This window comes from Oncorhynchus masou, chromosome 10, assembly GCF_036934945.1.
Source record: "Oncorhynchus masou masou isolate Uvic2021 chromosome 10, UVic_Omas_1.1, whole genome shotgun sequence".
Classification (NCBI taxonomy): Eukaryota; Metazoa; Chordata; class Actinopteri; order Salmoniformes; family Salmonidae; genus Oncorhynchus; species Oncorhynchus masou.
This window is the reverse complement of record NC_088221.1, coordinates 25,366,872-25,389,530: the sequence shown is the minus strand read 5'-3', so window position 1 is coordinate 25,389,530 and position 22,659 is coordinate 25,366,872. Positions and strand designations below refer to the sequence as shown.

The window sequence follows — 22,659 nt, the reverse complement described above, 5'->3', positions numbered from 1 at the left end:
GAGAGGGGAGAGGGGAGGTGGACAGACCTCTCTATCTGATCCCTCACACACGGTCTCATACACATACATTGATCTGAATGGGGATGCCTGTTATAGTTATTATTTCTCTGTGGTCACATGATTACTTCCGGTAGTGGTCTACATTAGGGCCCTAACCCTTCATCTGTCCAGTGAAACCCCTGGCGTCATGGAAAGAGTCTGCATGCCAGAGGAGGCTGGTAGTCAGGGTCTTGACCGCTGTGTTATTTTGAGGGGTGATGGCGGGGGGATCTGAGAACGGGAGATGCTGCAGGGCTTAACGGGACAGCCTGCTTCCGTTCCCTCCCCGGCGCTAAACAGTTATCCGTGACACCCGATGCTCCGGAGTGGCCCGCGGATTAGGGGAAGTATCCCAGCCATGCCTGTGACGAGCAGCCTGCTCCTCCTGTGGGATACGGGAATGCTGCATGAATGCCATGGGGAAAGGGCAGGTGGCAACAGGGCATTCCCCAAAAAACTTCTGTCACAGGACAAGCAATCCCTTTGATTTATGCACACACTCACACACAATTATACAAACACATACCATTCCTTAATTTACATTTTCACTCACTCACACACATAAAAACCCTGTTCATATCACTCTCCCTCTCTCTCTCTCTCTCTCTCTCTCTCTCTCTCACTCACTCACTCACTCACTCACCACTCACCACCACCACCACCACCACCACCACCACCACCACCACCACCACCACCACCACTCACTCACTCACTCACTCACTCAGTGGCTCCTGTTGAGTGGGAGAATTCTGATGGTTATATTTAGTCCTCTTGTGACCAGGAGTCAGGCATTCCTGATATGGGACGGCAGAATTCCCATCACGCAACACATACAGACACATAACACACACACATTCTGTCTGAGAGGGTTATCTGAGCTGGTGGGCCTGGTAAGGGGGCAGGTGATTCAGGATTATCGTCCCAGGATTCTTGGAAGCAGAAGGGGCATGGGCTATTGGGGGTCTTTTAGACAAGACTAGACTTACAGTTTAATATTAGACATTCAATTCAATGTATGGAAACAAACCTATGGCAGTAACATTGTAATGTGTGTGTGTGTGTGTGTGTGTGTGTGTGTGTGTGTGTGTGTGTGTGTGTGTGTGTGTGTGTGTGTGTGTGTGTGTGTGTGTGTGTGTGTGTGTGTGTGTGTGTGTGTGTGTGTGTGTGTGTGTGTGTGTGTGTGTGTGTGTGTGTGTGCGTGCCTCCTCCCAGGGTTCAACTCCAACATCAACCTGCCTGGTAGAGAGGAGCACCCAGGCTCCACCCCCACCTCCTCGTCTCCGCAGCTACAGGACAAGAACGCCAACAACCACACCCCCCTCCCCAAGCCCCACTCCCATTGAGAACGGCAACCGGCTGTCCAACGGTAAGAGCCAATGTTGGGGTCAGGTGAAGCGGTGAACGATAGGGGGTAATGAGGTAGGAGGAGAGGAGAGGAAACGATCCCAATGATTCCTTTGGTTCCTCCTCGTCTCTTCTCCTCTCTCCGTCATGATCACTGAGGGCTGATACCAATATGACTTCTGTCACCTACATTAGCCAGCAAGGTCACATCAGTGATCCCATAGGGGACACTTTAAGACTATTGGGACATGACCAACAGTCTTTTTCAGGATGTGTAGTAGCGTACTAAATCACATATATCTTACATTATTGCATATTGCTTCTATCACATATGGCCATCGCAGGCCTCTCAGACTGGTGATAACCATGAAGAAGTGATGAGGAGAGGAGTCTGTTAAAAACACTAGGCCATTCTAGACACTAACTCTGGAGTTCTGAGTGTGATGAAGCCACCTGCCCACCTGGAGTCTGTAATGAAGGGAGGAGGGTGGTTGTTTATAAGAGACAATTGAGGGTCATATGATCACTGTGTTTAACCTTGAGAGAGACATTTGTGGTTGTGAGTTCTGGGGTACGCTCACAACCAAGAATTCACAGAATGGGACATTGCACGCAGAATTCTTCCTATTTTTATTTTACCTTTATTAGAACAAATTCTTATTTTCAAATTCTTATTTTCAATTTTCAATGACGGCCTAGGAACAGTGGGTTAACTGCCTGTTCAAGGGCAGAGCAACAGATTTGTACCTTGTCAGCTCGGGGGTTTGAACTTGCAACCTTCCGGTTACTAGTCCAACCCTCTAACCACCTCTAACCAAAATCACATTGTTATAACACTGTAGATATACATAATAGGACATTTAAAATGTCTCTAATCCTTTGGAATTTATGTGTAATGTTTACTGTAAATGTTTTATTGTTTATTTCACTTTTGTTTATTATCTTGTGAGTGAGTGAGTGAGTGAGTGAGTGAGTGAGTGAGTGAGTGAGTGAGTGAGTGAGTGAGTGAGTGAGTGAGTGAGTGAGTGAGTGAGTGAGAAAAGGCAGGAGGGAGAGGGGTGAAAGGAGAGGGTGAGAGGAGCGATAGAGTAGATTCCGGGAAATGAAGAATGAAAGACAGACTGAGAGACAGACAGAGATGAAGGGAGGCGATAGATACAAGAGAATAGACAGGAAGTATTAAATGGGTTGACCCAGAAACTGAGAGTCATTCAGTCTTACAATGCAAGTCTAGAGTGACAGAATACTTTCCTCCCCTCCACTGCAAGGCTTTCCCTTCCTCTGGTACTCTGTTTATCCATCTCTCCACTTCTGTCTTTCATAGTGGCTCCACTGGCTGATATCTGTGTGTGTGTGTGTGTGTGTGTGTGTGTGTGTGTGTGTGTGTGTGTGTGTGTGTGTGTGTGTGTGTGTGTGTGTGTGTGTGTGTGTGTGTGTGTGTGTGTGTGTGTGTGTGTGTGTGTGTGTGTGTGTGTGTGTGTGTGTGTGTGTGCTTTTCGTTTGTTATGTGTGTACTTGTCTTCTGTTCAGGGTCAATGGAAGATGAGGGTCACACAAAGTCAAACTCTTCCAGCTCATCGTCTCTGCACAGGCATATGGACAGCCATCACACTCAGGTAAATACACACACACACACATACAGGCACAGACACTCTGTCGGTGAGACTGTGTTGGTGCTTCCAGTAGCCTTCAGTTGTGCTACCTTATTTAGACCAGGTTGCCTAACCTCTCTAAATCGTGTTTTTGGCATTACAGCACTGCCCTTTCATTGTGGAGATTGAAACAGACCTGCCTGACACACACACACACACACACACACACACACACACACACACACACACACACACACACACACACACACACACAGGATGTGTGTCAGGCCCGCTCGTCTGTTTTGGGTGTTGTTGTTTTTTCATTAAGACGAACAGTAGCAGTATTGAACTTTACTTTTCACTTGTGACGTGATCTTCCCCAGTTCCCAAGACACTCAATGCTTGTGGTCTATGGTTACAGGACTGGATTTCATCCTCCCCCCCATCACACGGTCCCATGACTGCGTCATATAAGGCCGATCAAGGTCAAATGACCAAGTTGAAACCATGAATCTCCTTGACACACACAAGAGTTCATGTCAGTTGATAAACACACAAACACCCACACACACTTACGCTGTGAGCCTTAATAATTAAAGTAGGGCATGAAATATTCACTGGGACAGAATCAATCCTACTGCGAGAGACGTTTGCAACACCAATAACACTTCGGCAGCAAAAGCGACACAACCCTACACCACCACAACTATCTCAAACCAGTTATCTTAACACACACACACAACCACCACCCCCACAAACTAGTAGAGGATACATGTGTTTTTCTTAACAATGTAAACCTGACCAGGGCCCAGAGATTTTCCTGATCAAGTTTCCTGGTCAAAAACTCCTGGCTCCACATAACCCTAATCACTGTAATTGTCCTCTCTGACTGACTTCTCATATAGCCAAGGTCAAATCCATAGGCTGTTGTAGAGCAGGTCTCATCATGACAAGATTTCAATTTAAAATAATGGACATGGGTTAAAACCGACCAATATTTCCTCTGGTTTACCCTGACATTATCTGTCTCTACCTGTCCTCAACCTGTCCTCAACAGGAGATTCCAGGATGTAACCGCTCCCCATAATCCACATTGTTAAAACCCAGGGAAAATCATTCTTCATAATTATTGATTGGATCTGATAGTGATTCAAATGTGAGTTAAGATGAGGAGCGTGTAGCTACAGTAGGAAGCGAACAAGAACATGTTCCCATGAGATTCCCGGGAATGCCGAGGAGGCACACCAACTTTCTAGCCATCGCTGATCCACTTTTCATTTTCCATTGGTTTTGTCTTGTCTTCCATCACACCTGGTTTGAATTCCATCAATTACATGTTGTGTATTTAACCCTTTGTTCCCCCCCCCCCCATGTCCTTGTCAGTCATTGTTTCTTGTAGTGCTTATGCACGGTATGCTGGTATTTTCCGGGTTTTGTTTGACCCATTTCATGTATTACTCTGTTGACGGTGGTTTATGTTTATTAAACGATACCGTTGTAAATCAGTTTTTGCTCTCCTGTTCCTGACTTCTCTGCCGCCAGTACGCACCTCACTACACTTAATGTGTAGTGTTAAAGATTGATGTTCCAGCACATTCTGTTAAAACAGCTGTTCAAACAATAACAAGGAAAAATCTCCCCACCCATGTTTTGGTAAAAGCTGAGGGATGGGCTGGAGAAATGCAACCACTCTATAATTCATGGACAGAGCTATGGATCCAAGGACTGACCATCCATGATATCAAAATTTGAACCATGTTTGTTTACATTTCATTTGTTTATAAACATTGGAGTAAAACAAGCTTATATTTTGGGTTCTGATGGGGTATGACAGTTGACCTAAGCTCATGAGACATTTATTTACAAGTTATATTCTTCAAGAATCAATGGGTACATATCATTCAGTCCAAAAATGGATGTAGCAACTGCAGATTGCCCCTTTAAGGACAGGCCTAGTTATTCTTACTCTGGCTCAGAACAGCTCCTGACAGAGTAGCACTCTCTAGACAGGTTCATTCTGGAAGTACTCTCTTTCACTCTTTAAGTTACTCTCTGGTGTCTCAAAACATGTGTTCTTTCCTTCTCTGAACTTTTAATGTCTCCCTTACATGGTATCATGTGGAATATGCATTCCCTTTTTATGACTGGAACATGCCATGTTACGAATCCACTGAAGCATTCCATGACACCAGCATGTGATAATCAAAGAACACGGTATGGATTCAGGGTATGTCAGGTGCCGTGCAGTGCTTATTGATCTTACTGTATGTCCCCATTGAATCTTAACAGTAGTGTATTGGGGAATTCTGCTCTCTCTCTCTCTCATTCTCTCTCCTCCATACTAAAGGATATGGCTGTCTTTCTCTCTTTATCTTCTTCCAGAGGGGTCATCTCAACTTCTCGCCCTTCGGTGCGGGGGCTGCACTCTAAGGCAGAGCGGGCGCGGGAGCACCCCTCACATTAGGGACGGGGTGAGTGTGGTTGACCGTATCATACTCTAGCTCAATGCTCTCCCTCCCTTCCACACTTCCTCTTCTTGTTCAATCCACTTCCTGTAACCTGACACCCTGCTCCTAGGAGAAGTTACCCCTAACCACAGATCTAGGATCAGATTGTCATCCCTGTAATCCTAAACTTAACCATTCGGAGGGGAAAACTGATCTTGGATCCGCGTGTATAAGAGGCAGCTTCATCCTACTCTCTTCTGCTCATCGCTCAGAAAGGAAACTGCAGCTCTGGGTTTGACTCTGTGCTCCACTCTCTGGTTTGACATTCAGCTAAGGGGTGGGGGGAGTGATCCCTAGTTAAACCCCTAACCCTCAGTCACCTACTACAGGTTGTTCATCTGAATGGATTGGACAGGTATACGCAAAATGGCAAAAACTCCACCAAGCCAATTGGAGGGTAAGCTAAAGCAATATCGGTATTGTTCATTCCATGAAATGTCTATGGGGGAGGGGGTAAGTTATTGCCTATGTTTTAGGCAATGAATTAGAGAAGGAAGTGTGTAGAGTCAGGTGGAAAGATGAGCTAGAGACACACAGTTTGCAGTACAGAAGTGTGCAGAGAAGTGGCACGTAGTGGGTAAAGTGTATAGGGTAAGTTAGGAAAGGGCAGTGAGAGAGTTAATGGTATACTCTACATACTCCTAGTTGGTGAGGTGGAGTTAGAATGTTAGGTGGTGGAGGTAAATGGCTAGCATTAAGTAGAGTTTAGATGAGGTAGTTTGTCAGTGAGTGGTTCTCTCCTATGGAGCAGCTCAATGAGAGTTGGGGTGTACACCAACCTGTCGTACGGCTCAGTGGAGTGACCCCGGGCTAACCTCAATATAAGTAGCTTAGGGAGCAGGCCCCACTCAAAGATGGACATGTTTGGAGAACATTAATCATATGTATGGGTGCAGACCTTGGTTCTCAGCTTCTCTGTCAGACGTCCTTGGGTGAGGGATGCTCTTGGAGGTTGTCCTTGGACCACACACACACACACACACACACGCATAAACACGCACACAAGCACGTGCATGCCCACGCGGACGCGTGCACACACGCACATACACGCGCACACACACAGAGACAAACACACACAAGCACAGACAAACACACATACACTCATTCACAACAGTGTGCTAAAAGTGGGTGTATATTCATGTCCACATCTGTTATCTTCTCAAACAAAAGAGAGCTGCAGTTTTCTTACACTGTTTTTTTCTCTGCTCATCTACTGGCTTGTTTATGTTTATACTGAATTCATGGTGCCCGTCCCCTGTTCCTTCACAGTGGCATTCATCAATTCATTCATTTTCTTTGACTAGGATTGAAGAACAATAGTTGAAAGGATCGGCATAGATTATTTAATGAAGGACATTGCTTGTGATTGCTACATTGCTTCCATGTGATGGAGGTGATATGGAGGACCTTGACCTATATCTGCGTCTCTTTGATGACCCTTGATTTCTGGTTCAGTCAAGCAAAAATGTAAACGTTTGCTGCAATTCACGCAAATGAGCGCCAAGATGGATGTAGGGCGACTATGGAAAAATGCATTGTGATTGAGAATTTAGTTATACTGTATATTTCAAAAGACAGCCTAGCATTGTTCCAGCGATCATGAAACATCCATAGTGAATCTCCATTCAACATTAAAATGTAACAGAATGGTACACCACAGTCCCATAGTTATAGATTAAAGTAACTCCTATATCCTCCATGAATATCCCTCAGGGCACCTGCTGTCTTTGTAACAACACAACAAAAGACGCATTCAGCATTGCCCTGAAAAAGCCCTTCATTTTAAACCTTGGGAACTCATTATTCTTATGATAAGTTAACTGGTGTTGAAAACTCAATAGGGACTGAAATGACTTCATCCTCCGCCCCCTATCTAATCAGGCCTGCCTCTCTCGATGGTTGGAACCCGGTCCCAGTTCCATTATGATGAGTTCATTGAAGAGGTGCGAAAGACTCCGCGACCCAGAATCCCATTCTATTAGCCACATTCCAAACTGTGTTTATGTGGGATTAGTAGATCAGAAGAGCGGGGAAAGAGAAGGAGGGATGAATGGGGAAGAGAGGGAAGAGGGGGATGGATAGCTTTTAATTGGCAATGAACGGGTGGGCTTTAGTGCATGTAGACAGTGGTGCTCTGCACTGATCTCATAAGGAAACACATGATTGTTTGTTTGTTTTCTCCCATTGGTCAGTTCAGTAGAGTGACTGCTGAAGGACCCAATTGTGCCACAATGCCAGAGGGAGGCGAGAAAGGGATTAGGGGGAACCCAAAGGGTACTCTGGTTCTTCTCCTAAGGCATGGAAAGGGACAGAAACGAGGGGATGAAGAATAGAGAGAGGGATGAAGAGAGTGATTGAAAGAGGTATGTAGAGGACGGGGCTGGGCGGAAAGGCATGAGAGCTTGTCTCCCCACATCCAATCCACTCAGGATAATCCCAGTCTTACATGAGAGTGTGTGTGCACAATGTGACATACGTGTTTGTGTCGTTTGTCTGTGTATGTTCGTGTGTATATGCAGGTCTGGTGTTGTTGACCTGTCGCACACAGAGCCTTCTCAGAATTGAAGCGTGCGTCTGATTTTGTCCTGCTGGGTTCCCTGAAATCTCTCTTTTTCCCTAAGCCCTGCGTGTGGAGCAGGGAGGCCACACATCTAGGTCATTAGCGGTCACACCTTCTTTCTCGTGCTTTCTCTCTTGTGTATATGTGTGTGTTATTTAGAGAGAATATCAGCAAGGTCTTTATCTTTTCCTTTATTAGGAGTATTACTCTGGGACACAGTCTGTGTGTGGGTCAGTGGCAGTCAGTGCCATTTATGATGAGGGAGGACAATTGTTTTTTCATGAGCATGGCCTCATTTCTATTTTTTTTGGATGACTTTAATTCATATTCCATTCACCCAGTTCAATGTAACATCGATAGGTTTAAGCTACTACATGATACTCAAATTTCCCTCATATCCATCTGAGTTTGCTACAGCCTAGCGGATGAATGAAAGTTTACAATGTAGGTGCACACAGGTCTAGAGAAAATGTTGAGATAACAGACAGTGACACATGGACAGACTGTGACACATTCAATACCGCCTTGCACACTCTTGCCTGCATCTAGCTTATCTAGGGTGTAATCATTAGTCCAACAGTTGTAAACAAGAGTTTCTATTGGACAAATTCCGTTGTTTTTATCCCCGTTTCATTTGCTTCCGTTTAAGAAATGTTTTGCTCCAGAATCAGTGGAATGAATCAAGCATAAACACAGTTCACTTTCAAAAGCAGCAACGTTGTATTCCTTCTCTCCTCTATGCACTCTCTTCCTCTTACCTTCTCCCTTTGTTTGTGGACTTCAATGAACAACACATCAGCTGTATGTGACCAGGCGAAAAAACCTTTCCAAGCCAAACCATGTCATAACTGCTACACACAGCCTACATAGTTGTCCACATATTACAGTAGCTAAAGTAAAATCCTAGTCAACATAGCTAATAGAACTAATGCGTTAGTAAACCCGCTACAATCCTGCAGTAACGTTAGTCAGTAAGCAATACATTAATAAAACCAAAAGCTTTACCTTGACTTGGAAGAGTTCCAGTGTTGTGTTGGATAGTCGTCGCCAGTAAGCTAACATAGCATCTCTGTTTGAGCCGAGTGTTTGTGTAGACTAAACTAGCCAGCTGCATTTGCTAGCTAAGTAAGTGAAACTGAAAGTGAAAAAAAGATGACATCTCTCACTCTCGTTTCTCCTTAATTTTTGAATAAATTAATTTGTTGAAAATAACTATTTTCTTTCTCTCTCTTTGAGTCTACAACTCACCACATTTTATGCACTGCAGTGCTAGCTAGCTGTAGTTTATGCTTTTAGTCCTAGATTTATTCTCTGATCCTTTGATTGGGTGTCAATTCCTGCTACAAGAGCTCTGATAGGTTGGAGGACATCCTCCGGATGTTGTCATGATTACTATGTAAGTCTAGAGTTGAGTTGCGCCAGCGGCCTAAGGCACTGATCAGTACTGGAGTCGTCACTACAGATCCAGGTTCGATCCCGGGCAGTGTCGCAGCCGACCGCGACCGAGAGACCCATGAGGCGGCTCACAATTGGCTCAGTGTCCTCAGGGTTAGGAGAGGGTTTGGCCGGCTGGGATGTCCTTGTCCCATCATGCTCTTGCGACTCCTTGTGTGAGCTGGGCGCATGCACGCTGACTTCGGTCGTCAACTGTACTGTGTTTCCTCCGACTCATTGGTGCGGCTGGCTTCCGGGGTAATCGAGCAGTGTGTTAAGAAGCAGTGCGGCTTGGCGGGTCGTGTTTCGTAGGACGCATGGCTCTCAACCTTCGCCTCTCCCGAGTCCGCACGGGAGTTGCAGTGATGGGACAAGACTGTGATTGCCAATTGGATATCATGAAATTGGGGAATGTAAAAAATAATAATAATAACTATGAAACGGGCTGACAACCAAGAGCCTCCAATGTTTTGTATTGAAGTCAATGTACCAAGAGGGGGACGGAAGATAGCTGGCCTCCGGCTACACTACCGTTGCTACCCTACAGAGTGCTGATGAGGCTACTGGAGACCATTGCAAAACAGTGTGTTTTAATCAATTATTTGGTAGACGTGAAAATATTTAGTAACGTTTTATCTAAAAAGGCTAACTTTTTCAATGTTAATTTTTTTTATTCACTATTGGAGGATGGTCCTCCCCTTCCCCCACTGGTGTGTGGGTACATGTCCCGCCTGTGGACTACATGTCCCGCCTGTGGATTTGAATCCAGACACATTTTGTTTTGTTTATTTTGTCTCTGTCGTGTAATGCTTTGAACATAGCAGTATAGTATACAGCTGAAGTAGGAAGTTTACATACACTTAAGTTGGAGTCATTAAAACTCGTTTTCAACCACTCCACAAATTTCTTGTTAACAAACTATAGTTTTGGCAAGTCTTTTAGGACATCTACTTCGTGCATGACACAAGTCATTTTTCCAACAATTGTTTACAGACAGATTATTTCACTTTTAAGTCACTGTATCAATATTCCAGTGGGTCAGAAGATTACATTACGTTAACTGTGCCTTTAAACAGCTTGGAAAATTAAAGAAAATTATGTCATGGCTTTAAAAGCTTCTGATAGACCAATTGACATTATTTGAGTCAATTGGAGGTATACCTGTGGATGTATTTCAAAGCCTATCTTCAAACTCAGTGCCTCTTTGCTTGACATCATGGGAAAATCAAAATAAGTCAGCCAAGACCTCAGAAAAATTGTAGACCTCCACAAGTCTGGTTCATCCTTGGGAGCAATTTCCAAACGCCTGAAGGTACCATGTTCATCAAACAATAGTACACAACGATAAACACCATGGGACCACGCAGCCATCAATCCGCTCAGGAAGGAGACGTGTTCTGTCTCCTAAAGATTAACGTACTTTGGTGCGAAAAGTGCAAATCAATCCCAGAACAACAGCAAAGTACCATGTGAAGATGCTGGAGGAAACACGTTCAAAAGTATCTATATCCACAGTTAAACAAGTCCTATATTGACATAACCTTAAAGGACACTCAGCAAGGAAGAAGCCACTGCTCCAAAACAGCCATAAAGAAGCCAGACTACGGTTTGCAACTGCACATGGGGACAAATATCGTACTTTTTGGAGAAATGTCCTCTGGTCTGATGAATCAAAAATAGAACTGTTTGGTCATAATGACCATTGTTATGTTTGGGGGAGGCTTGCAAGCCAAAGAACAGCATCCCACCTGTGAGGCATTGAGGTGGCAGCATCATGTTGTGGGGTGCTTTGCTGCAGGAGTAACTGGTGCACTTCACAAAATAGATGGCATCATGAAGGAGGAAAATTACGTGGATATATTGTAGCAACATCTCAAGACATTAGTCAGGAAGTTAAAGCTTGGTCGCAAATGGGTCCTCCAAATGGACAATGACCCCAAGCATACTTCTAAAGTTGTGGCAAATGGCTTAAGGACAACAAAGTTAAGGTGTTGGAGTGGTTGTCACAGAGCCCTGACCTAAATCCTATAGAACATTTGTGGGCAGAACTGAAAAAGTGTGTGCGAGCATGGAGGCCTACAAACCTGACTCAGTTACACCAGCTCTGTCAGGAGGAATGGGCCAAAATTCACCCAACTTATCGTAGGAAGCTTGTGGAAGGATACACGAAACGTTTGACCCAAGTTAAACAATGTAAAGGCAATGCTATCAAATACTAATTGAGTGTATGTAAACTTCTGACCCACTGGGAAGGTAATGAAAAAAATAAATGCTGAATTAAATCATTCTCTCTACTATTATTCTGACATTTCAAATTCTTAAAATAAAGTGGAGATCCTACCTGACATTAGACAGGGAATTTTACAAATATTAAATGTCAAGGATGGTGAAAAACTGAGTTTAAATGCATTTGGCTAAGGTGTACAGTCGTGGCCAAATGTTTTGAGAATGACACAAATATACATTTTCACAAAGTCTGCTGCCTCAGTGTCTTTATATATTTTTGTCAGATGTTATTATGGAATACTGAAGTACAATTACAAGCATTTTATAAGTGTCAAAGGATTTTATTGACAATTACATTAATTTGATGTAAAGAGTTCATATTTGCAGTGTTGACCTTTCTTTTTCAAGACCTCTGCAATCTGCCCTGGCATGCTGTCAATTAACTTCTGGGCCACATCCTGACTGATGGCAGCCCATTCCTGCATAATCAATGCTTGGAGTTTGTCAGAATTTGTGGGTTTTTGTTTGTCCACCTGAATCTTGAGGATTGACCACAATTTCTCAATGGGATTAAGATCTGGGGAGTTTCCTGGCCATGGACCCAAAATATCAATGTTTTGTTCCCCGAGCCACTTAGTTATCACTTTTGCCTTATGGCAAGGTGCTCAATCATGCTGGAAAAGGCATTGTTCGTCACCAAACTGTTCCTGGATGGTTGGGAGAAGTTGTCTCGGAGGATGTGTTGGTGCCATTCTTTATTCATGGCTGTGTTCTTCGGCAAAATTGTGAATGAGCTCTGTTCTGGTGGTACCCCGATCCTGCAGCTGAATCAACTTTAGGAAACGGTCCTGGCACTTGCTGGATTTTCTTGGGCAACCTTAAGCCTTCTTCACAACAATTGAACCGCTCTCCTTGAAGTTCTTGATGATCCGATAAATGGTTGATTTAGGTGCAATCTTAATGACAGCAATATCCTTGCCTGTGAAGCTCTTTTTGTTCAAAGCAATGATGACAGCACGTGTTTCCTTGCAGGTAACCATTATTAAAAGAGGAAGAACAATGATTCCAATCACCACCCTCCTTTTGAAGCTTCCAGTCATTTATTCAAACTCAATCAGCATGACAGAGTGATCTCCAGCCTTGTCCTCGTCAACACCCACACCTGTGTTAACGAGAGAATCACTGACATGATGTTAGCTGGTCCTTTTGTGGCAGGGCTGAAATGCAATGGAAATGTTTTGGGGGGATTCAGTTCATTTGCATGTCAAAGAGGGACCTTGCAATTAATTGCAAATCGTCTGATCACTCTTCATAACATTCTGGAGTATATGCAAATTGCCATCATACAAACTGAGGCAGCAGACTTTGTGAAAACTTAGGGCCACGACTGTATGTAAACTTCTGACTTCAACTGTAGATCAGGGGTACTCAACTCTTACCTTACGAGGTCCGGAGCATGCTGGTTTTCTGTTCTACCTGATACTTATTTGCACACACCTGGTGTCCCTGGTCTAAATCAGTCCTTAATTAGAGGGGAACAATGAAAAAATGCAGTGAAACTGGCTTTGAGGTCCAGAGTTGAGTTTGTTGGATTTAGATACAGATATATACGGTATAGCAAATACACATCAAGGATTGTTTATTTTTTATAAAATGCAATAAACTGGATTGATGTCATTGTTTCATTCTAACATCAGATTATTCAAATATGTAATACAAATCTCCAAACCTCTTTTTGTTTTGTTTTATAGCACTATATAATGCTTCAGGGCTAATTTCGATAGCATTTTGGTATGTTTTTCTAGATTCATAACATATAACATCATTCATAAAGCAATTATCCCTTAGTTCTAGCACAGCAAATACTTCAATAGTTTAAGCATATGTTGCAGAACAGTGATTGGAATATTTATTGATCGTAGGGGTGTTAGCAATCAGTGACAGAGTTGACAAGCCTCTGAGTTGACAACTGATACTCAAAACTGATTTTTGCCTCTAGAAATATGTTTATTATAAACATTTGGAAAATGTGGAAAATTATTCATTTAAAAATCCCCAATAAGAATAACCATTCTATCAGATTTTACAGCACTCTGATGGAGTTGATGTTAGACTAAATCTTACGGAGTTGACAAATTAGTATCAATTTAGTTTTTCCTCAGTTGCTTTTTGACTCTAAAACCTAATTAAATGTAACATAGCTGAACCGTAAATCATATTCTATCTTAATCTATAAGGATGATTGGAGTTGACAGATTATGGTTGTGACCATGGTGATTTCAGTATTGTTTGTTTAAATCAATCAAAAGTAGAGGACTTTCAGGACCATGCATTGTCTCCATGTGCTACATGTTATCAGGAGATGAAGAACAGGTTGTCATAGTTTAACTGACCCTGCACATTTTTGATTCATTTAGGAATCACAGAGGGCTATTGGGGCTATTGCAAGAAACTACATGAGATCCTTTATCAGTCAGTATTATTTTTTGACTGTTTTTAGAATTTTAAACACTTTTTGGGGGAGTTTGAAATTGTGGTCCTTTGCTCTGGACAAGCGCATTTCCTGGCACAGAGCCGACATGGAAATTAATAATATTGAAAATATTTTGAAAATTACAAAAAATATCTAATTAAATAAATGTTATTAAATAAAATTCCCCATAATATGCATTTTAAGCAACAATCATGATTTTTTTTTTCCAACTATAAAAATAAAATTTCCCTGCCGGACAATGATTTTCCCAACTTTTAAGAATCCCTGAGATACAAGCACATAAAATGGCTAGGTAAATAAAAAACACTGTTCAACCTATTTTACTGTTAAACCTATCAGTTGATGTGTACTGGTCTATGTTGTTCTTTCTGATTTCTCCCCATGGCTTTTCTGTTCTAAACTGCTTCCCCAGTGTTTTATCCCAGTGGGAGTTGGCCACCCCTAACCTTTGATTGACAGCTGAGAATGACCACTGTTCATCCCAGATTATAATTTTATTACCATATCATTACCATACGATTACCATATTGCTTTATACCCGTCTCTCGCCAGGGGAGGAGTCATTTAAGAGAGCAAGAGAGAGAAATATAGAGAGAGAATGAGAGAGTGTGTGTGTGTTCGTGCACTTGCAGTCATGTGTGCGTGTCTGTCTGAGTGTATGGGTGTGTGTTCAATTTAACATGTTTGTATGTGTGCTTGTCAGTTGTGGCAATTTATCATTTGTCTCATTTGAAAAACGAAATTACTTAATATTCTACCAATAGAGGAATGAGTTGTCTGTCTGTCTGTCTGTCTGTCTGTCTGTGTGTAGGGGAAATTAATTGCATCATCTTTACCATGGCTACTGTAACATCAGACTACCAGATGTGGTTGATGTCACTCATTAAGGAGTAGAGAGAGTCATAGAATCACAATCCGTCACTGTGGACTAATGAATGTGTCTTTGTGAATAGCATAATGCCATTGGGTTTGTTTGTCTGTTCATGTGTCCTCATGCATCTCTATCTTGTGCGTGCTCACGCACGTGCATGCGCATTAGGGCGGAGTGGTATACCGTAATTTACTATATATCGGTATTGATGAACAGACCGGTTTGAGTTTTTTGTACTTTTACTTCTATAATGGTATTTCAATGGTTTCTTTGTTAACTGTGATACGCTACTTCGGTGCGTTTAATATCCATTTTTATAGTTTACTCTGTTTGCTACTACTAGTCATCTCTCTCCCTCTCCTGCTGCTGCTGCATGCCGCTAACCACACCAAGCCCTGCCCCCGCTCACTCAAGGAGGGAGCAGTTGCTTGATCACTGAGTCACAAGCACTTTCTTGCCGTTCACTCTCCATGGTCAGATGAATGTAACAATGTTGGTGACATGCTGCGTTCCACAAGCGTTCTATACATTATTCGTTTGTGTGTCTTGCTGTCTGCAAACTACTATCTGATAGTTTGTCTTTTCTTAGCAAGGTGTTGCTAAAATAGTTCGTGTTAGCCGCTAATGCTAATCGCTAGTTAGTTTATAAATGTACTTAGCGCAAACGTAGCTAGCTAGCTAACGCTACCTGGTACCAGTGCTGGTGTAGGCCTTGATAAACATGTTTGTGCAACAGTATCTAATCAGAGGAATAAGTGAAACATCAATATGTTGGCTAACTAGCTACATGAAGTAAGAAAACATGTCATATAACATCTAATTAGGGTCACCTCGAAACACTTACTAACACTTTAGTTTTTATCCTGTTTATTAATTTGTTGTAATGTCAAACAACAATGTGTTCAAGGTGCTACCCACTATATTCTAACTGTAAAATTAGAATAATCATTGTATTTCCATGATCCCAAAAGCTAACAATTAACTCGGCCTATATTTTTTTTGCCCATATCATGCTGCATGGCACAGTGTTGAAATTACAATAAAAGTACAGGAAATGCAGAAATTGATGAAAAAATAAACACGTTTTTGTTTGGAGTTGGATTGAACACGATAAATGGAGAAACGCCCATTGAAGTCACTTATAATTTATGCATTGCCACCCTAGTGTCATGAACTACTCATAAAGCATATTTAGAACTTTTATTATTCAAAGACATAAAATACAGACAAATACCGTCAAAATTGTTGTGATATGATATTTTGTCCATATCACCCAGCCCTAACGTGCATACGACAGTAGGACACAGTGTACATGTCTGCTGTTCCAGTAGCCGGTGTTCCTGGCATCATGGCTCAGAATAGCCTGGCAGGGATGTGTAAATTATAGATTAGGTCACTGAGCACTGTGCTGGTACAGGCTATCAATATATGTGTGTGGATATGTCTGTCAATGTGTGCGCGCATTACTGTGCATTTGTGTGTGTGTGTGTGTCTGTGCGTGCATGCATGCGTGCGTTTGTGTGTGTGGCCTGGATTCCTAGAGTACGTCAGTGCTGTACTGTGTGCTTGGCGTAGTGCAGGGAAAATGTTGCGGTATGAGTCCCTGCTGTGGTTTTATTTAGCTGTGACGCTCTGCTCCCCTTCTGAACAGAACAGAGATGGAAAACACAGACAGGAATCGCCATCACCTCAACATCATCAGCATAGCAGCAATAGCTTAACCACAACACAGACTGTGTGCATGTCTGTATCTTAGCTTCTGTTTACTGCAGTAACGCAACAGGTTCACTTCTATACCCAAGTCAGTGAAACAGTGGGTTTGTAACCAGGGGAAAGGGGTGAGATCAAACATTTTTGGACACTTCTCCACTACATTGAAAACCCTTATACAGTGATAAAGCTATATGAGGAGTTTCAGTTTCTGCCCTTAGCAACAATCAGTTGTTCGCTAGTCGGTCGCTGGCATTAAGTGGCTGTGGATGATTGGAATTCTTGTCTGATTGATCTGTCTGCGTATTGACTGGCTGGTGACTGATGACGTGCTGGACAGACACTGACGGGAGGGTGGGGGGTGGGGGGTTTATGGGCGAAGCAAGTATGTGAGGAGTTGCTGCTTCATGCCACCATCCTGTCAGAGCCCATTGCCAGCTCACAAACACACACACACACACCTTCATCCCTGTTAGTGTTGATATATAAGTGGGCCACAGTTGATGAACACAGGTTTATTTCCTCTGCCTACATTCTAACAGGCCTAGAAAGGAACTGGCCCACTGAGAGTGAACAGAGAGGGAATCAACTCAATGATTATGGCTGCTTTCAGAATGATGGATCAGGCCCAGATTACTCTTGCGGTGTGACCTATTTCTCCTCAGCTGATGTGGAGGCTTGCGCCAACCAGATCATGATCAGGATATGAATATGATAGATATGTCAGAGGTATTCCTCCAGCTCTTTTAGAGACCCATTGAGATATGAGATAAAATTAGTTTTTTTGGTCTTTCCTATCCTCCTCTATTACTCCACTGCTGGTCATTACAGACCCCTCCGCATCTTACTCATACTCACCCTGGCTATATGTAGTTTACTGTATTGTACTCTATGCTGTCTTTTTATTGATTTCTCTAGGATGAGATTGATAGGAGATCATTAGTACATTTTTACATGATTTAATTAACCCCTCTCCTTCCGCCAGGTGATCCAGCACCTACGTGGATGTGGGGGGGACGAGGCCGCCACCCTGGGGGAGTTGCTCCGCTGGCGCAGGGCGCTGTGTGAGGGGCGGGCCGGCTGGAGGCACCAACGGGACGTCAACGGAACACCACAAACCCCACCCACCACACTGGTCAGGGCTAATAGGAAGTCTTCTCCATAGTGGGAGGATGTCCAACCTGGGATATGCCCACTTTCCATGTCTCACACTGCCTTTCTTGTCTGCCTCCTGCCACGCCCTCCTGCCCATGTCTGCCACCCCATTCGGCAAAGGACAGGTCTGAGAGAGAGGCATTTCATTGGCTAGGACTGCCCAACCCACAAGAGCATTAACAGATAAAGGAGGGAGAAAGGGAATAGAGCTGCAATCAGGATCCATTTTATCTTCTCTCTCTCTCTCTCTCTCTCTCTCTCTCTCTCTCTCTCTCACTCTCTCTAACAAGCTGGATGTAGGCTAACAGAGGAGAGGACTGTACATACAATAGTTGCTATGTGGAATGAGGTTTGCCTATGTGTTTTCTGTCTGTAGTAAATATGGTGCACGTTCTCTCTCTATCAAAGCCTACCATGCAGTTACTGCTTACGCAACATCTCCCAGCCCAAACCCCAAACCCCAAAACATGGTGCTGATGTCACTCTGTGTGATGTTATATGTGTCAGGTGTGTGATGCGCACTAGGATGAAGCTGCCCCGGCCTAGACGCTGATCTAGGGTCTGCTTTTGTCTTTACCCTCTGATGCTGATGGGGAAGGTAAGTTGATCCTAGATCTGTGCCTATGGGCACAACAGAACATGTGTGTACCCTTCCCTCCAGACATGTCTGAAGTTTACAAGCGAGCCAAGGCCTTTAAACATCTCCTGTGTTAAACCTCACTGCTCTGGCTTACAGACCAGTTATCATCTCTAGGACCAGGAGGTTTTCCTGACCATGTGATCTGACCAGGGAAAACTCCTGTCTCTAGTCTTCTGGACTCCTTCAGGTATCAGCTACCGCTTTAGCCTCACGCTACAAGGTGCTTTAGGTGCTTCTGTAACCCTGGCAACAATAGCTCAGAGTTCAGGGGTCAGGGAAACCTCAGCGATATCCCATGGTGCACTTGTTTCATCCCCAGCTAGCCAACAGCCTTTCGCTTTAGCGCGAACGGAACATCCACAACAGTAAAAAAAACAAAACAATGGCAGATATTACTGACTTGGCAAGACAATAGCAGAGCTGTATTTTACAACGAAGGCCATAGTAGCTAGTTCATGTAGCTAGATCACCTGTGATCAGATTGTATCAATGTCCTGTAAGGTTTTTACTGGGCTTAGTGCCATACAACGGGACTCTAGGCCAGTCAACCTCAGCTATGGCTGATGTATTTTACTGATGTGTTTGTGTAGAGCACACAAACAGACTGAATAAAGAACAGTGTAGATGACCAACGCACAACTATCTGTCGCAGTCCCTCAATTAACTGCTTATCTAGACTTATTCTACAAACATCTCAGAGAAATAAGCTCTGAACCACAATGGTACTTTCTTCATATTAGCGTCCCATTTGATATGTTCTATCTTGTGTAAATCAATGTTAGGAGCCTGTACACTTTTCTGTACATTTCAAGGATGCAACTGGAGCACAACAGAGTTCTCATGTAAAGCTACCCCATCGTCCTCAATCACTCTCTTTATTTCCCTCCCAAACCCTGCAATATCCCAACACCCCCTCCAAGATACTGTAGGGGTCAGAGGGCATTGCCAGGGTAACCTCCCTGTAAATAATGGCCTATGTTTAATTGTCAAATGTTTTAATTTACTATATCAGAATAGCACAGAAATGGGAAGATGGAAAGGGATTTGGAGAATTGTCTATATGGCAGACGGAGAATTATATGATTGTCTTGGGTTTAATGCAATGACTGAGGCAAAGAGAATAGGTTTATTTTATAATGTGAACACCTTTTTTTGCGGAATGATTGTCTACTACTATGAAACTTCTTTATACTGTATTTATTTAGTTTGTTTGTTTGTTTCCCTGCGACACCATTGTAAGACAATATTACAGTGGCGAAAGACTGAGGTTTCCATCATTTGTCTGATGGTTGTTTGGATGATAAATTGCACAATATTGATGTTTGGTAGGGTTTCCACATCGTAAAGGAGTAGCTAAAAGTTGCCCCTAACCACTGATATAGGATCAGATATTTTAACATCCCCCTAATGGTTACGGTTATGATTGGGGGGGGTAATCTGACCATGGTAAATTGGATGGGTGTGCCTCTGCAAGCCGTTGGTTCTTAGAAGATTGGTTTGACTGTAAAAGCCAGGAAGTATCAATAGCTCTGATTGATTTCTCATTTACACTGATCACCCTTCAACAGTCTGATTGATCCTGTATTAGGTATTAGCAGCGCCATCACTAGCGCGTCCTTGGTTGTTGATTGAGCCGTGTGTGAGTGTGTGTATGTGATAAGAAACACTACATTTTCTACAGAAATTGGGCGAAGATCACATCAAGCATTGACTAGGAGTGAACCACTTAACCAGACCTTCTGAACACCCAAGCTCTGCTAACGACAATGGAATACACTATTTCAAAGTGATAGTGTTAAGATACCATGTCTATATGTGATTGGACGATGCTTTAGGATTGGAACGGAGGTGAAACAACACGTCTGGATAGAACAATACAGTTGGTCATATTGTAGTTCTACATCATGTACATATGACTATTGGACAGAGCTGCCACAGTGCACACAGTATACACTACTTTCATTGAGACAGTACCAGTCAATACCAGTATCCTACACACAAAACAAATCACTTCATATAGGTAGGTGTACCACTCCTACTCCGATGTGCTGAGGTCCACCACTAAACAGGGTTAAGGTTCGTCCTGTTTTGTATTGTGTCTATTTATCCCATACTACTATGAATGATTTAGTGAAGCAGTGAAAACATGAATGAAGAGGTATGCATACTTTTTTAAGGCATTTCAGACAGGATGTTAGTTCTTTGTCTCTCTGCATGATCTGACCACTCATCATTTCCTCTTACCCACCGATGCACGGCAGTTAACGCTTGATATTTGAATATACTTTTACCCTTCACACTGTGAATCACTGCACTGTCTCACACTGCCATGTCACACTGCCATGTCACACTGCCATTTCACACTGTCATGTCTCCTATGCGCTTGTCACCCTACCATGTTTCCCCTTCCAAAGGAAACCTTAAAATACAGTGAAAGCTACACACATATGTCCCCCAACCCCGATCCCCAATGTGTTTTCTGACTTCACAACTGATCTAAAGAACTAGATACTGCCATTTTTCATTCATAGTCAGGTCTCCCTCTCTTTGTCATAAGGTTCCTAGACCAGATGTCTGGTGCTAAAGCCAGTGCAGAAGGGGCATTTTACTGTTCTCAGTCCATGTACAGTATTTCAATGATACATATTTTAGCACATAGTCATATCACAGCCTTGTTTTCATAGTTGTTGTTTTCTTCCCCTTCTTTTTGACAGACATACAGTATATTTTACCTGCATACATTGTGTTTGTGGAAAATCTGAATTATATATGTGTTGTTTCATGTTTTGTTTCCAATGTTTTATAAATACCTGTACAGCAATAAAGCACAATTGTGCCCATTCCCTTGTCCTCTATCTCTATCCCTGTGTGTGTGTGTGTGTGTGTGTGTGTGTGTGTGTGTGTGTGTGTGTGTGTGTGTGTGTGTGTGTGTGTGTGTGTGTGTGTGTGTGTGTGTGTGTGTGTGTGTGTGTGTGTGTGTGTGGACAAATAGGTGGTGTGTGGTGTGAAATGGAAATGTATTTTTGTTGCATATCCCACTCCCAATGAGACACCCTCGGAGAGTGTGTTCAAGGCCAGGGAACAGCCATTATTGACATCGACCCTGGAGCATTTCGGGATAAGGGAAGAGTTCACCTATTTGGCTGTGTAATATGATTCCAGCTTATTCCTATATTGTCCTTTTGCTCGTTTGATGACTCTGCGGAGGTCATAGTGGGACTTCTTGTACTTGTTCCTGTCCTCAACCGTAGCCTCAGGATTGTGTGTGTTTGGGTGTTGCTACATATGTTTGTGTATTGTATATCTATGAATTCTCTGTGGTGTGGGTGTCTTTGTGCACGTGAGCACCTGCTCCCTTGTTTGAATCCATGTACTTGTTTGTGTGTGTGTAGGCAGACCCTCCACCATGAAAATATTAACCAGCTCATTGTTGTGTATACATTACAGAAGGTGAAAGACAGATTAGCACGTCGTGACACATCCACCAGCATGCAAGTCATTTGTGGTTTTCTGCAGGCCATCAGCGTCATTACCCGTTAAAGGATGCCAGAAATACACACTCAGTTACACACACACACACACACACACACACACTCACACTGTCACACAGGCACATGCCCACATTGCCATCTCTCCTCAGGTCAAGTGAGGCATTGCCTCAAGTATTCATGGGAACTCAACACTGCATTGAAAACTGTTCAATGAACATCAAAGGCAGCCGTGTATTTACAATTCTGTTAACAGGTACACACATCCACACGCCCACACAGGTACAAACGGACACACATACACACACAGCCTGACTAGGCGGTGTTAACAGAGGATGTTTGTGGTAATGTGTAGCTGCTTGTGTAATATAGGTCCTTATTGTCCGGGAGCGTAAATATGAGAAAAACAAACAAGGTTGTGAACTGATCACCTGTTTTCTCACAGCATGTCTCACACACACATAAAAGTGTGTGCATATTCAAATCAAAATTAATTTTATTTTTCATATGCTTTATAAACAGCAGATGTAGACTAACAGTGAAAGATTTACTTACAGGCCCGTCCCAACAATGCAGAGAAAGAAAAAAGATAAATGGTA

The 22,659-nt window shown here is 43.0% G+C and overlaps 1 protein-coding gene and 1 long non-coding RNA gene across 2 annotated transcripts in view; one reads left to right on the top strand and one right to left on the bottom strand.

The window, feature by feature from the left end:
* LOC135547408 (uncharacterized) overlaps positions 1-9,114 on the bottom strand; it is a 62,681-nt gene extending 53,567 nt beyond the window's left edge. The window contains exon 1 of the long non-coding RNA XR_010456708.1: positions 9,048-9,114. This is a non-coding gene — a long non-coding RNA (uncharacterized LOC135547408). The remainder of the gene's footprint in view (positions 1-9,047) is intronic.
* LOC135547407 (unconventional myosin-XVI-like) overlaps positions 1-21,412 on the top strand; it is a 161,978-nt gene extending 140,566 nt beyond the window's left edge. The window contains 4 exon segments of the mRNA XM_064976410.1: positions 1,252-1,351; positions 1,353-1,405; positions 2,914-2,999; positions 17,763-21,412. Of these exon segments, the coding sequence (XP_064832482.1) occupies positions 1,252-1,351; positions 1,353-1,405; positions 2,914-2,999; positions 17,763-17,942 (419 nt within the window). The 3' untranslated portion in view covers positions 17,943-21,412.
* Positions 21,413-22,659: the final 1,247 nt, after the last annotated feature.